Source organism: Odontesthes bonariensis, chromosome 13 (genome assembly GCF_027942865.1).
Source record: "Odontesthes bonariensis isolate fOdoBon6 chromosome 13, fOdoBon6.hap1, whole genome shotgun sequence".
Taxonomy (NCBI): domain Eukaryota; kingdom Metazoa; phylum Chordata; class Actinopteri; order Atheriniformes; family Atherinopsidae; genus Odontesthes; species Odontesthes bonariensis.
In genome coordinates, this window is record NC_134518.1 from 11242329 (window position 1) to 11255026 (window position 12698).

The 12698-nt window shown below is 43.7% G+C and overlaps 1 protein-coding gene across 2 annotated transcripts in view; it reads right to left on the reverse strand.

The window, feature by feature from the left end:
* gpc3 (glypican 3) overlaps positions 1-12698 on the reverse strand; it is a 126076-nt gene that overhangs the window by 14750 nt on the left and 98628 nt on the right. For both annotated transcript variants that reach the window (XM_075480932.1, XM_075480931.1), the window contains exon 7: positions 876-1062. In XM_075480932.1, coding sequence (XP_075337047.1) covers positions 876-1062 — 187 coding nt within the window. The remainder of the gene's footprint in view (positions 1-875; positions 1063-12698) is intronic.

Below are 12698 nucleotides of genomic sequence, written 5' to 3' on the forward strand. Positions count from 1 at the left end.
GACACAAACACATACACCGGTGAGGAGCACAAACATCTCATTCATGATCCTCGGAAAAGATCAGGGAAAATTCTGAAGCTTTCAGGAGCTTGTAAGACAGAGAAGAGAGTGCAAGGACTCTGCACTGACAACAGCAGCGTGTATGTGAGGGCATCAGACTCTCACGGCCCAGCCTGCTGGAAGTGATGGCCCTGCAGGATTTCTGTGAACCCTGAGTTCCTGCTCTTGCTCCCTGCCCGGCAAACCCAAATCTCTGCCACAACATCCCTGACAGGAGGACTACTCCCTCTGCCATGTTTGCTCAGCTGCGCCGGCTTTGTATCTGCGTTTCGAACCCTCTTGTTCCTGCTCCTGAGCTGTTTTCTCCCACTTCTTCTGTTTGGTTTCTTTTCTCCCTGCAGTTTGTAGCTGTTTCTGTTCTTTGTTTGGCTTTAGCAGCATACGCCTGACGTTTTTTCATGGGATTGACGCCAGGGAGGTCATGAGGTTGAGGTTGAGACGGCTACCTGCGGAGGTCTCACATCTCCCTGCTGCGTAGTGTCACTGTGGTGTCAACATGTACAGTAGTCATGTAAACACCTCTCTGCTGTGCCCACTGCCTGTGTTTGGTCTGTGATCTCTCTGACTCTCTGCAGAACAGGGCAAATCCATTCATGCACTTACAAGTATTTCAGTAAATAGCTCTAATTTGGATTTGGCTTAAATGTAAACAACTTAATAGCACGGCCGACTTTTTTACACTACCAGACTCCATAAATCCAATTGAAGGTAATTTAAATTCATCAATACGGACTCAGCACCTCATTTGAAACCTCAGAATGTGCAGTTTAAGTTCAGTTTGAGGTCCAGGGTTTGGAGGAATACATGTGACTAACCTGCAAAGATCCGTAACCGTTTGCGCCTCGGAGGCGGCCCGAGCCCTGACACACCGGTGCACTCGTCTTCATCATCACAGTCGCCACTCTCAAATCCCTCCTCCCCCTCTTCGCTCCAGCCGTCCGCATCGCCTCCACGTGACCGGGCTCTCCAGCGCTTCCCGGGTACCGTCACCGTCTGCAGCAACTGTGGGGCAAACAGGAAGTGGTTAAAGGTAACAATGTTAAAAAGCACACCACTCTCAGTCTCCTCGTGAGTGAGACTGAGGTTGGAATCTGCCTGTGTGTATTAATGGTTTATCGAAGCTTTGAAAAATAAATACGGGGTTTCTCTTGGCCTGGGAATGTTCTGTATGATTATAAAAATATGAGGGGAATTCCAGACAAAAAACTCGGCAACATCTAAAAGTGTTGCTGTTTACAGATCGCTTACAGTCACCAGGCAGGAAAGCTTTTTGTTATCTGTGCCAGTTTTATTATTTTTGTCCCAACGTGATTCACTTAAAGGGCTGTGGCTTTCTGCCCATGTAATTTACTGGTAGAAAAAGAAACTGTGGGGTAAGCAGATTGGTGCATTTGTGTTGTTACTGGCACACATCATTGTCTTGACTGGTTGTCTCAGGCCTATAAGACCACATAACACAGTCTGCCCGAGTGGAAAACAAGGTCTCTGGATCTAAAATTAAAAAGCTGCATGAACGACTGGGAAAAATGAATTCCAACATTTGTAACATTTCTAGTTTTAATCTAGTTGAATCACGTGTGCCCCGTTTCAAAAGAAAATGATAATGATAATAACTAAACAAAAACAGATCATTAAAGTAAAGTGCACCCCTAATTTCTTCATATTTTGCTTCCAGGTATCCAGAATTTCTTTAATCTTTTAAGGTGGTTTTGAGAAATAGTTCTTCAAGCTTTCTGAAGGTTAATATTTTAGACATTTCCTGCTTTTTCACTCATTTTCAACCCAGTTTTTTTACCCAAACATTTTCAGAGGAATGCGTTTGTTTGTTGAAGCCACAAAGCATAAAAGGACCTTTAACTCAAGGGATAGTTCAATAAATGTTGTGTCTCCACATAGCAGACAACCTAGGAAAGAACTCATTTTAAATGTTATCTTTAGGGACTTTGTTACTAGCAGCCTGTCAAAAAAGACACACGATTTGTTCCCATTTCTTTAGTTGAATCTATGAAAAATACCAAAGATAACACAGTTTCACAGACATAAAATAGTGTTTTATCTCCAACGGGGTGATTCCCGAGAGAGCTATTAGTTGAAAACATATCTCAGCATGGTGTGCGGTGTGTTCTTTAAAAAAAAAATAGGGAAACTGGACAAATGGAGGACAAAAGAATATGTGTCAGGCCTAAAGAAAACTTTCTACAGCAGAAGAACAGTATCTGAAAGTGATGTCCTTAAGAAAGAGGAAAAAAATCCAACAAAGACCTGACACAGGACCTGAGAGATGCATCTGGACCTTCGTTGATCCATCTACTGTTCACAGAAGCCTCATCAGAAACGGTCTCCATGGAAGGGTGGCTGCCAATAAGCCATTCTTAAGGAAGGGAAACAGGGAGAAAAGGCTGAGGAATGCCAAAGTGGGCTGAAAATCAGTGGCAACATGTCTTATGGAGGGATGAATCTTCCCCAGAGCCCGGACCTCAACATTATTGAAGCAGTGCGGGAGAACAAAAGGCAGCCAACATCCAAAGAAGAGCTTTGGGATGTCCTTCAAGAAGTCTGGAGAACTATTCCTGAAGACAGAAATGACAGAAAGCTTGTCTTAGAGGATTCAAGCTGTGTTGAAGAATAAATGTGCTCAGAGCAAACATTGACTTTCAAGCTGGCTAGAATTATTCAAACCCTGTTTTGCCTTATATACTGTATTTCTATGTCTGTTTGCATATGTTTCAATAAATAACTGCGTCTATTTCCCATTTTCTTGGCAATAAATAAAGAAATGGCGGGTGGCTCAAGAGTTCCGCACAGTACCGTATAATTTTCCACAGAATCTCAGTCCAGTTCGACCTCAGTTGTAAAAGCAGCTGCTATTGGACTAAGATGTTTTCCCATGCAAATTACAGAGGCTCATAATGTTGTGCAACACATACCGGACGTGTTTGTTGAGAATAGTGGTAAACGAATCAACTTATAGATAATAAAAATGTCCCAGAGCTATAAAGCAAAGCCATTAACAATTTTCAAATTCTTTATACTTTGTGAAATTGTTCAAAAAACAATTCAGTGAAAATTTTGTTTTTTAAAGACAAAAAACCCCTCAATTGTTGTAGTTTGTGTTGTAATTGTGTTACTTAGGAACAACACAGAATTTGAAAAAAAGAAAGAACATGTGTCCTTGTCTTGTAACCATGGGTGAAAAACATGCATGTGAGCTTGGAGACAGCCTGCACAGCCACACTCTGACCATCTTGTTGGCTCCAAAACATCGCACATGATTGAGAGCTCTGCCAAACTAACAGATGTGCTAAATTCCATCCGCCTGCCCTCTGAGCGTTGTTTCATCTCACCGCACTGCCTCCTGCTTGTTTGTTTTTTACTCATTTCCTTCCTATCTGCATATGTCAGCATGCATTTTTGGTTGTTGTTCTTGGTTGTCTGTGGGAGAAAATTGAGTTCATATGGGCCTTGTCTCAGGTCAGCTGCAACGTGGGCTCAGACAGTGTATTTGTGTCTGTGTGCACCAGAAAGCGGAGGTATAAAAACCCAGAGCTAATCACAGAATTACGTCAGTGAGAAGATAAACAACCCAATTCCCTTCGACCGCATACACAAGCTAGTCAATCTGAGTTTTACAAGTGACATAAACTCTAAAGTTTGGAGCGGGACACACATTACCTTGTTCCCAGCAAGGCTACCCAACAAACATCCATTCACTTCCCAACATTGAGGCCATAGACGAATGATGACCACAACATTTCTAAAGGCCTGGCCACTTAGACCAATAAGGGATGGACAAACAGTAACTCTCAGAGAGACTGCGCATCCATAAGAACTTTTCCACTCCAGTTTGAAGCCATACAGCAAAGCGCCACCTGCTGATAGAGCTGAGCTTTCCACAGTCCCACACGGAAATCTCCCAAAAAAATACTCTGCCCATGATAAATGGGAATTTAATGTACTGAAATGTGTTAGTCTGCATTCACCAGTCCCCCAAAGATTTACTGAGGTCCTGGAACTCCTTCTCATGGTCTGTATCTTGGCAACTTATGTGGACTCTGGGTGGGGAGGGCCGCCTCACAAACCTTGTTAAAAGGCAAACAGTGAAAGATGTGGCTCGGGGTATTTCAGAACAAAAGCTAAAAAAAAAAAGGAATGAGGAGTAAGGGGAAAACCAATGACAACAACTGCTGTGCCTCTTTCTAGCTTTCAGGGTGTGTGTGTACTGCCATGTGTAGCTCACCACACTCAAGCATACATACAAACTCATCTCAACACATAAACAGACTTGCCCTGTTCTGATTCATTCCAACAGCTCACGTTAGAAAATACACAGCTAAGAGTCACCAGCTGTGCAAGATTTTCTGCAAGGCGCTGCGTAATTAGACAAAGCAATGCTTTAAGCTACGTTTCATCATGCTAACAACCTAACAATGACAGTTCTGACAAACTTATGATTTAAGAGTTTATTGATCAATGCTGTCTCCCATTTACCTTGGAATTCAAAAAGTCACAACGAATAACATCACACAGTTGACCAAATTCAAGTATAGTAAGTGGAAAAAACTGTTAGCCACTGTTAGCAATAGAGCTACATATATATATATGTATGTTGTGTTGAGGTTTGCCTGAGTTGGAAATTCCAACAGCATTCCAGTCGAAATTCCCACACCTGCAAATTTGTAAATTCGATTCATGTTCAAATTCATCATCCAAGTTCAGCATGTTAGCCCGCTAACAGTAGCTTGTCAGTGGTGAACACGGGGCATTTAGTTTGAAAATGAAAGAAGTGGATAATATGAGATTTGAACCACTGGAGGAGCAATATAACCATGTCTGTGAATTGCCATAGTAGTTAAATTTAATCTTGGTACGGGAAATGAATATAGTTTATGATAAAAATCTGTGGATAACTGCAGTCATTGAAGATTCACCGCTAGGGGACCGTTGAGATGCCAGTTCATCACGCATACTTAGTAAATGAATCCCCTAAAAGAGGGAATTGGGACCATGGGAATTTGTACCAATTTTGTTAGCAATCCATAAATCAAGATAAAGTAGCATTCTGGTTTTAGACATACATGAAAGTGAAATAGGATGAAGGACATTCTAACTATAAGTAAAAACATATGAACAGATGATGAAAATAACGTGTGAAAATTTCATTTTTGAGAATAGGAAAAGTATATTGATTGTGGCCTTAATGAATTGTGCCTTACTCCACATGGGGTAGGCAGGGCAGTACAACTCTGAGCCTCTGTGACAGAGTACTGTGGCTTCTGCCCGCTGGTTGTCTGCCTCTGCTACAGCTGCGGTAGGAGGGAGGGGTGGGATGTATATTTGTTTCAAAAGTGACGCTGCGCTTTTGGCATGACTGAGCCACTGCACGATCTGCCAAGAGCCTAAAAATTTACCACAAGAGGGAGAAACCTCAAGCAGTTCTGAACTGGAATCTTTTGCAATTCAAAAAAAAAAAGGGAAATAGGGAGGATACGTATAAAATAGATATTAGGAGAAGAAATTTGGCGCCCTCGCCTTTCCCAACTCTGACTTCTGCGTTTCAACGGTTATATAGGGAGCTGGTTTGGAGAGACAGCAGGGCACAGTGAACATGTAATCAGAACGACTACAGGCATCCCGCAGGCCACAGGGTTTACCTCCCCTTAACACAAAAAGAGCAAGTCACACAGGGGAAACATGGGCTTAAAAGCTGCACACAAAGCCCAAACATGTGGCAGATTGCTCAGCACAGGCCAGCCCAGACAGAGACACAGAAACCGCAAGTCTGTCACTGCCTCCAAACACATGACATGAACTTCACACAGGGTCACTGTTCAACACAACAGCTGCAACTCAGCCTCAGAGCCACTGGTGTACCTGCAACTCACTGGTCGTTATTGGTGTTCTTTTACATTAACCAGCAATGAGAACCACTCCTGTTGACATTTGTCAGTCAGTCACAGGAATTAAATGTAGAAATGTAGATGTTGCTGATATTAACGAGCTGTCCAGGAAAAGGCAAACGATGAGCAGGGAAGGCAGAAAGAGCTTAGAGAAAAAGGGCCTCCAGTCAGTGTCTGTGACTGGGATTGGGGCCTGTGTTACATCCTGCTTTCCGTGCAGACTTGCCTGGACAAGCCTGCATGATTCGGCCCAGACGGAATCTGCTGCTCTGAATGTTTCTATCAATGCTTCGACTCATCTTGTCTACAAATCTAATCTACAAAACTTAAGCTCCCAAACAGTCTATTTACCATGCGGTCATAACAAAAGCCATAGTTTCACCATCTGATGTTGATGGGTTCCATAAATGCCGGAGTTGAAGGCTCAAAATGCACACAGGCATCACGTGCTGCTTTTCCAGATAACATAGTGATGAAAAGCTGGTCTGATGCTGGGTTTCCAGTCATATACAACCTCAAAGCTGCTCTAATCTCAATGGATCACAACCATGTGTATTATGAAAGTGATGCCTATTGATTTGAGTCCACGAAAGATCCAGAACAGAGATTTTTGGTGTCATTCAGGAGAGTGGATGTTGGACTTTAATTCACGTCATGTGACTCAAAACGATGGACAAACTTAAATTAATCCCTTCTTGACCCGAACGATTTGTTGCTCATTGCAGTTGTGAGCAAACATACCAACTAACTTACTTCACTGAGCATGCAACAGCATGTTCTTTAAAACCAACTTTTTTTAAATTTCAGAATCAGATCAAGAATTAGGATCATTCAGGATTCATTACGCGGTGTGCCCACAGTGTGGATGTGGATGGAGTGTCATGATTTTCCCGCCCAAATTGCACCAATTGATCTGCCTGTTATCAGAATCTGACAACTGGGCTGAAGCTGTGTGCCAGCCAGAGTTTTGGCGTGGCACCTATTTACAAAGTGAAACGTTTGCCAGTCATCAAATCGAACTTGCATCGGCAGCAATAAACATTTTATCAGAGTTTCAGTGTGTGAGCAATTTATCACAGACACTAAAAGCATATTATTACCGTTTATGGTGATGACTTTTTTTTAGTTTCGGTAGCTGCATGGGATCAAAAAGGACTATTACAGCCCAAAATATTTTCTAAATACCTCTAAATATCCTCTTAATGAATTTATGGCTACTTTAATTTATGCCTTTTTTAATACAACACGATGATCATTTTGTAAATGGTAGCAGTTTCCTCAGTGAATGCTGCTGGATCCACACCTTGGTTGAACAGTCCAGGTTAAACAGTTATCTTAAAGGTGACTGAGGTCCAAACAATAAACTCCAGGCTTCCAAATGGTAGTCTATTAACCAGTGGGGGAAGCCATGGTGACATCCTTTGCCTTTTATCTACAGTCTGTGGGACAAGCACAGGAAGATTCAGTTATCAAATCTTTGATTTAATTCAATTCAGTTAGATTTACATAAATCACAACAAACGTCATCTCAAGACACGTCAAAGTGGAAGTTTTTAAATGTGGTAATAATGCATCATCATAAACACAGCGATCAAAGCTGAACCAGTGCATCCACTAACCTTTGCTGCTTTTGTTTCTCTTACAAATGACTAACCCGTGGTTTTGTTTCTAACACGTTTAATGGTCTGATTGTCTGCATGTCTTTCCCCATTAGGATCCCTCTTTACCATGTTTGAAATGTTACTCTGTGAGCACAATGGCGTTATTACCGACAGAAACAGTATCCAGATCTTAGAAAAAAAGCCTTATGTCTTAATAAATTTGATTAACCTTTGATTTCAATGAGAGGTTATCAGTCTTTTTATATTATCGCATAACAGGCTAATACGAATGCGGTTTCCAGGCCGTGGTTTAAAACTAATAAACTACTGTACTGTACACTGCAGATCTAATTGTCTGCTATTTCCATGAGAGCTCCTGCAAAACCAAAAAATGTCCCGCATCTTTTAAAGCAGTGTAGGAGCTAACGCTCGGGTCATCATGTTAGACAAACACGTCGCTTTTCAGTGCAGACTATTATTCTTGACAAATGAAGGAAATGGACTTTCCTTGCAACTAATCCCCACATGTCCTCTGAGAGCTGCTGTGCTTGTATCATGTTGGCAGATGTCCCTGTTTGTAGCTCGGAGTCTGGAGAGAAGAGGCATGCGAGTGGAAATGACTGAGGCACATCACGGGAGAGATAGAGAGACAGACAGAGGAATGACAGGAGGCACTTTCCACATAGTGAGTCATGGAAGCTCCTCGGCAGGCAGGCCGGCGTTTCGGTCGGCACAGCGTGCCCTGCATTCCCACCAGCTCTCCTTCACTCGTTACTCAACTTTTATTGAATCTGAAATCTAAAAGGGAGGGGGAGCTGTGCTGTCTCATTCTTGTCTCTGTTTTTCTTCCTCGCTCTCTCGTCCTCTTCTATCTGTCCACAGTCGAGAATGTCATGCAACAGGAGCCCAGCCTCAGACAGTTAATGCAGACAAAATTAATTTCCTGAAGTTCAGTCGGAAACAAAAAAGAACAGCACTCAAGTCCTGCATTAAACTGGGCGTGTGTCCACTCCACCTTTCTGACTAAGCCCATAAGTCTATTTCCAGATTTCTCCAGTTTGGATGGAATCCTGAATGTTCAGACGTTGTTGGCAGGGACTTTGTAGCTCTGGTATATAATATTTTAGAGCAAATAAAAACTCAAAAGCCTTACACTTACATGCTAAATAAATCGTTGCACTTCTTTTGAAAGAATGGAACACTGTACTCCAACACGGTCCGATCAGATCAAGGCGGTGCATGAATGCCGATGGTTAACATATGTAATATAGCTGGTATGACAGCAATTTTCAGACTTTTTTTGAGGCTAACCAAATGAAAATCTTGACTTATGTCTGTGAATGTGCCTGATTGTCTGATTGGGGTTTAATAGTTTAAGAAGTCCCCTTCCTGCAACAGCCTCTGGTTGCTAAATCACATTATGCTCCTCAAACAATCTCTTTTTGTCTGCTGCTCATCTGCTTTACACGTTATCGCCGTGGTTTCTAGAGTCATGAGTAAGAAACCCTCTACTTCAACATCAGCAGACGGTCACTGCATGTCCCATGATCACACCTAGCGGGAGTCGGCGGACGCTCAGTTGGGTAAATGGATAACAGAGGGTGGAGTTTGCCTCTGCTTGCACAAGCTTCAGTGGGCCAGCAGCGATAACTGGCTGCTCTGCTGTCAGCTATCGAAGCTTGTGACAGATGAAATTGAGGATGCTTGGGAGAGTGCAAGAGGGGGAAAAAAAAAACTGTGAAATGCCACAAACTGCAAAAACATGAGGGTCTAACAGGATGAAAGACAGGGAACATGTGGGGGAATGATAAAGTTGGGGAGCGCTAACTCTTTGACAAGTCCAGAGAGGAGCCGCAACAGCGCCGTGCCCCCAAGAGCACCGCAGCCCCAAACAAAAGACAGGACGGGAACAGAGGAGGTCTCTGACCCTCACGGGGAGACCCTCTCATGACCTAGCAGAGACAGGAAACAGGAAGTGTGACCCCTGACCTCTACAGGGGAGGGATCCCGCTATACACCAACATGTGACTGTGCTCAGTGATAACAAGCCTTGGATGTGTGGATCCGATCAGAGCGGCAGCAGGAAGACTCAGCTGTTCATATTCCTGCTCTCTGACAGCCAAAAAAAGCAAAGAATTGGCAAAAAAGAGGATGAAAATAGGTTAACTCACTGGTAAGAGAAAAAAAAAGTACCATGTGCTGTTATTCCTGGTTAGCAAGGAAACTTTCTGGCTTGTGCTGGAGGGTTTTTATAAGCCGGCTGCGTGCTAATTACACCCAGTGGGGTGGTAGTGGTGTGGGAGTAAATGGGCAGAGTGGGCAGAGGGAAGAGAGCCCAGCGTGGGCCTCAGGCTTGACAGTGGAGGGGGCAAAGGAGAAGAGAGAGGTGGAGGTGTGGAGGACTGGATGGCGGTGGTAGAAGGCATGGTTGGGCCTCATTAGAAGTCAGACTAATTGGGAGGAAAAGGGCCCTCACATGCTCTGTCTGACCTCCCAGTCAGCAGGGGAGAAGGGGTGTGTGAGTATGTATGCGGAGAGGAGGGGGGGAGGTGTCAGTTCGCTGGATTTTCTGAAGTCAAGGAGCCATAACTCTCTCCATAGATCCTCACATCCTAAAGTTATCCTTAAGACAGATGTGTCCGGAAAACAAAAGGAAAACGCGTGTTGAGCTAACAGGGGTGCCAACAGAGCACATGCCTTGCAGCTCCTCAGAGGTTTACACCAGGTGTCACACTTCATTTAAAGAACACTCATGACTTATCCCCACTCACAAATATAGCAGAATAATGGCTCCTCTTCCTCTTCTGCTTCCAGAGCAGTTGTACTTCACACACATAAAATCCAGGACAGGGGCCCTAAGGGGGTATATTAAATAACGCTTCAAAACCCCTCAATAAATAACATCAAACGGAGGTAAGGCTCTTTGACTGGAGCGAGCGTAATGACTAGGTTAGCAAGTGTAAGTTTACAAAACAGCAGGCCTGGTCTGACACCCATGGTGTCTATTAGTCTGATTGTAAGCACACCCTGTAGGAAGAGGCCACCGCATGCTGGTCGTGTCATGAAGCAGCTTCCACTTCTCTACTGTAATAAGAATATACAGATCGCAGTATTTATTTCAACAACTGCGGATGTGCAGCTGAATTGAGGCTTTATTTTAGAGCCATTTGTGAGCCTATATATCACTGCTCTACATGAGCTGTATAATGAATCAGCTGTACATAGCCCTACTGTATGCGAAAGATTGATTACTGCAAGTGCGTGCATGAAAAACTACTGTAGCTTAAACATGTGTGATTTACAAGTAGATATATGTATATAAATATATATTATATAGAAGACTGCATTCTGTGCGAGCTCACACAAGGTGTTGGGCGCATGCTGCCCGGGCTCTGGTGGCTCGGAGGAAGTGAGACTGCGTGATGGAATTTGTGGCGCTCGGGATCTGGTTTATTTTCCACCCTGGATTCCTGTCCTACCTGCTGGATTTTCCCAGGTTCTGGCTTCAATTAGTCTGGGAAGCTGCGAGGAGAAGGAGGGGTGGGGTCTGTGGGGTTTAGGCGAGAAGGGAAGGGCGACAGCACTGGAGTCTGTCACACACAACTCAGCACAGCTGGGGAGATGGAAAGAGAGGCGTCAAACATGCAGAGATGGTGAATGATGGAAGTAAAAGCTGAAAGACTGGGAAATGAGTAAAAGTAAAAGCTCTGGCTTGCAATGTGAAGATGTTTGTCACTCTGCTGAAACAGATTCATAAAAATCTTCTGCAAAGATGTAAGTCACATGCATGGCATTATGGGGTTCTCCAAAGAGTGTCATATAGCCAAGACGGGGCTGTCAGATTAATCCCAAGAGGGCTGACCTTCCAAATGGCAAACTTATCTGACAAATGAAAAGCTGTGTAATCAAAGGCCAATCACATAATTGCTCTGTTCTGCCACTAACTCAACCATCTCCTGCCAGATTAGTTGCTCGGAGGAGAAAACTGATACTCTGGGAAGTTAAACAGATGTTCAGAAAAACAAACTAATCCCATCAGAGCAAGAGCACATCTTCAAAATAATATGTTCTAATTTAAGCCGGGCTGACTCCACATATGTCTCTCCACACAGGAACTCACGGGGCCACTTCAGACGTAACCAAAGCATCGATGCAGACTCACGTTCATGCTCAACTTCCCAGCAAGAAAACAGCAAGGACAGTCAGTCTGGCACTAAAAGATAGCCGAGGACAGCAGGTCGGTTTACACTTTCCTTTATCAGCTTCAACATTTAGCATATACAAGTCACAACACAGAGACAGGACCTCACACAGGAATTTGTTACACAGATTCCTGTGGCCGCGTGGGAGATGGCCTGTGGGCAACATCGTTTTGTTGCACAAGTGTCCATGGCTCCTCAGCCAGGCAGCATTTAAAATTCCAAGAGGAGAAGCATTAACCAAAGGAGAAAGCCATTTCTCCTCATTCAATTTATAATGTGCTCACTGTAAGCTTGGCTAAGGCTCAGTTATGACATCAGTTGCTTCAGGCGTGAGAAAACGTTGTTTTACAAGCTGAGGCGACCGTCTCTGAGTATTTCTTTTTTCCTCGTGGTGTTTAGTTTAGTCTCGAAGAGGCACAAAGGCTGGGGTCTCCCTGCCAGACTGTCTGTGTATATGCTGATACTCTGATCAACACTGACAACGTGAGAAATGACACATTTCCCTTGCATAGTTGCATTTCACAGGGCCATCGTCACGGAGCACTTAGGGGTGGAGGAATGAACATCAGGGGGATTAAAGTTGGAAGGAAGTAGATCCTTCGGAGGGGTCCCACTTTCCCCTCAACGTTTGAGAGTGTAGCCCTGTGTTTTACGACACAGCCTCACATACTGTGGTCTGGAGCTGAATTGCGGTTTGAAAGTGGGTCAGTCCAAGCTGGAAGAACCACTGATTACGTACACTGTTTCAGCCAAGAGGGGGAATAATGCTCATTCAAATGGAAAACGTGTGCACGATAAAAGAGCCCCAGAGGGCCTGTGAAGAGCTGTATGCGAGTGACCCTTGCCCTGAATATATAGCTGAATGCAGATAAAGGACAATAATCTACACATTGTTTAACCTGCAGCTCTGAACATTCTGTACAAGATGATCAATCACA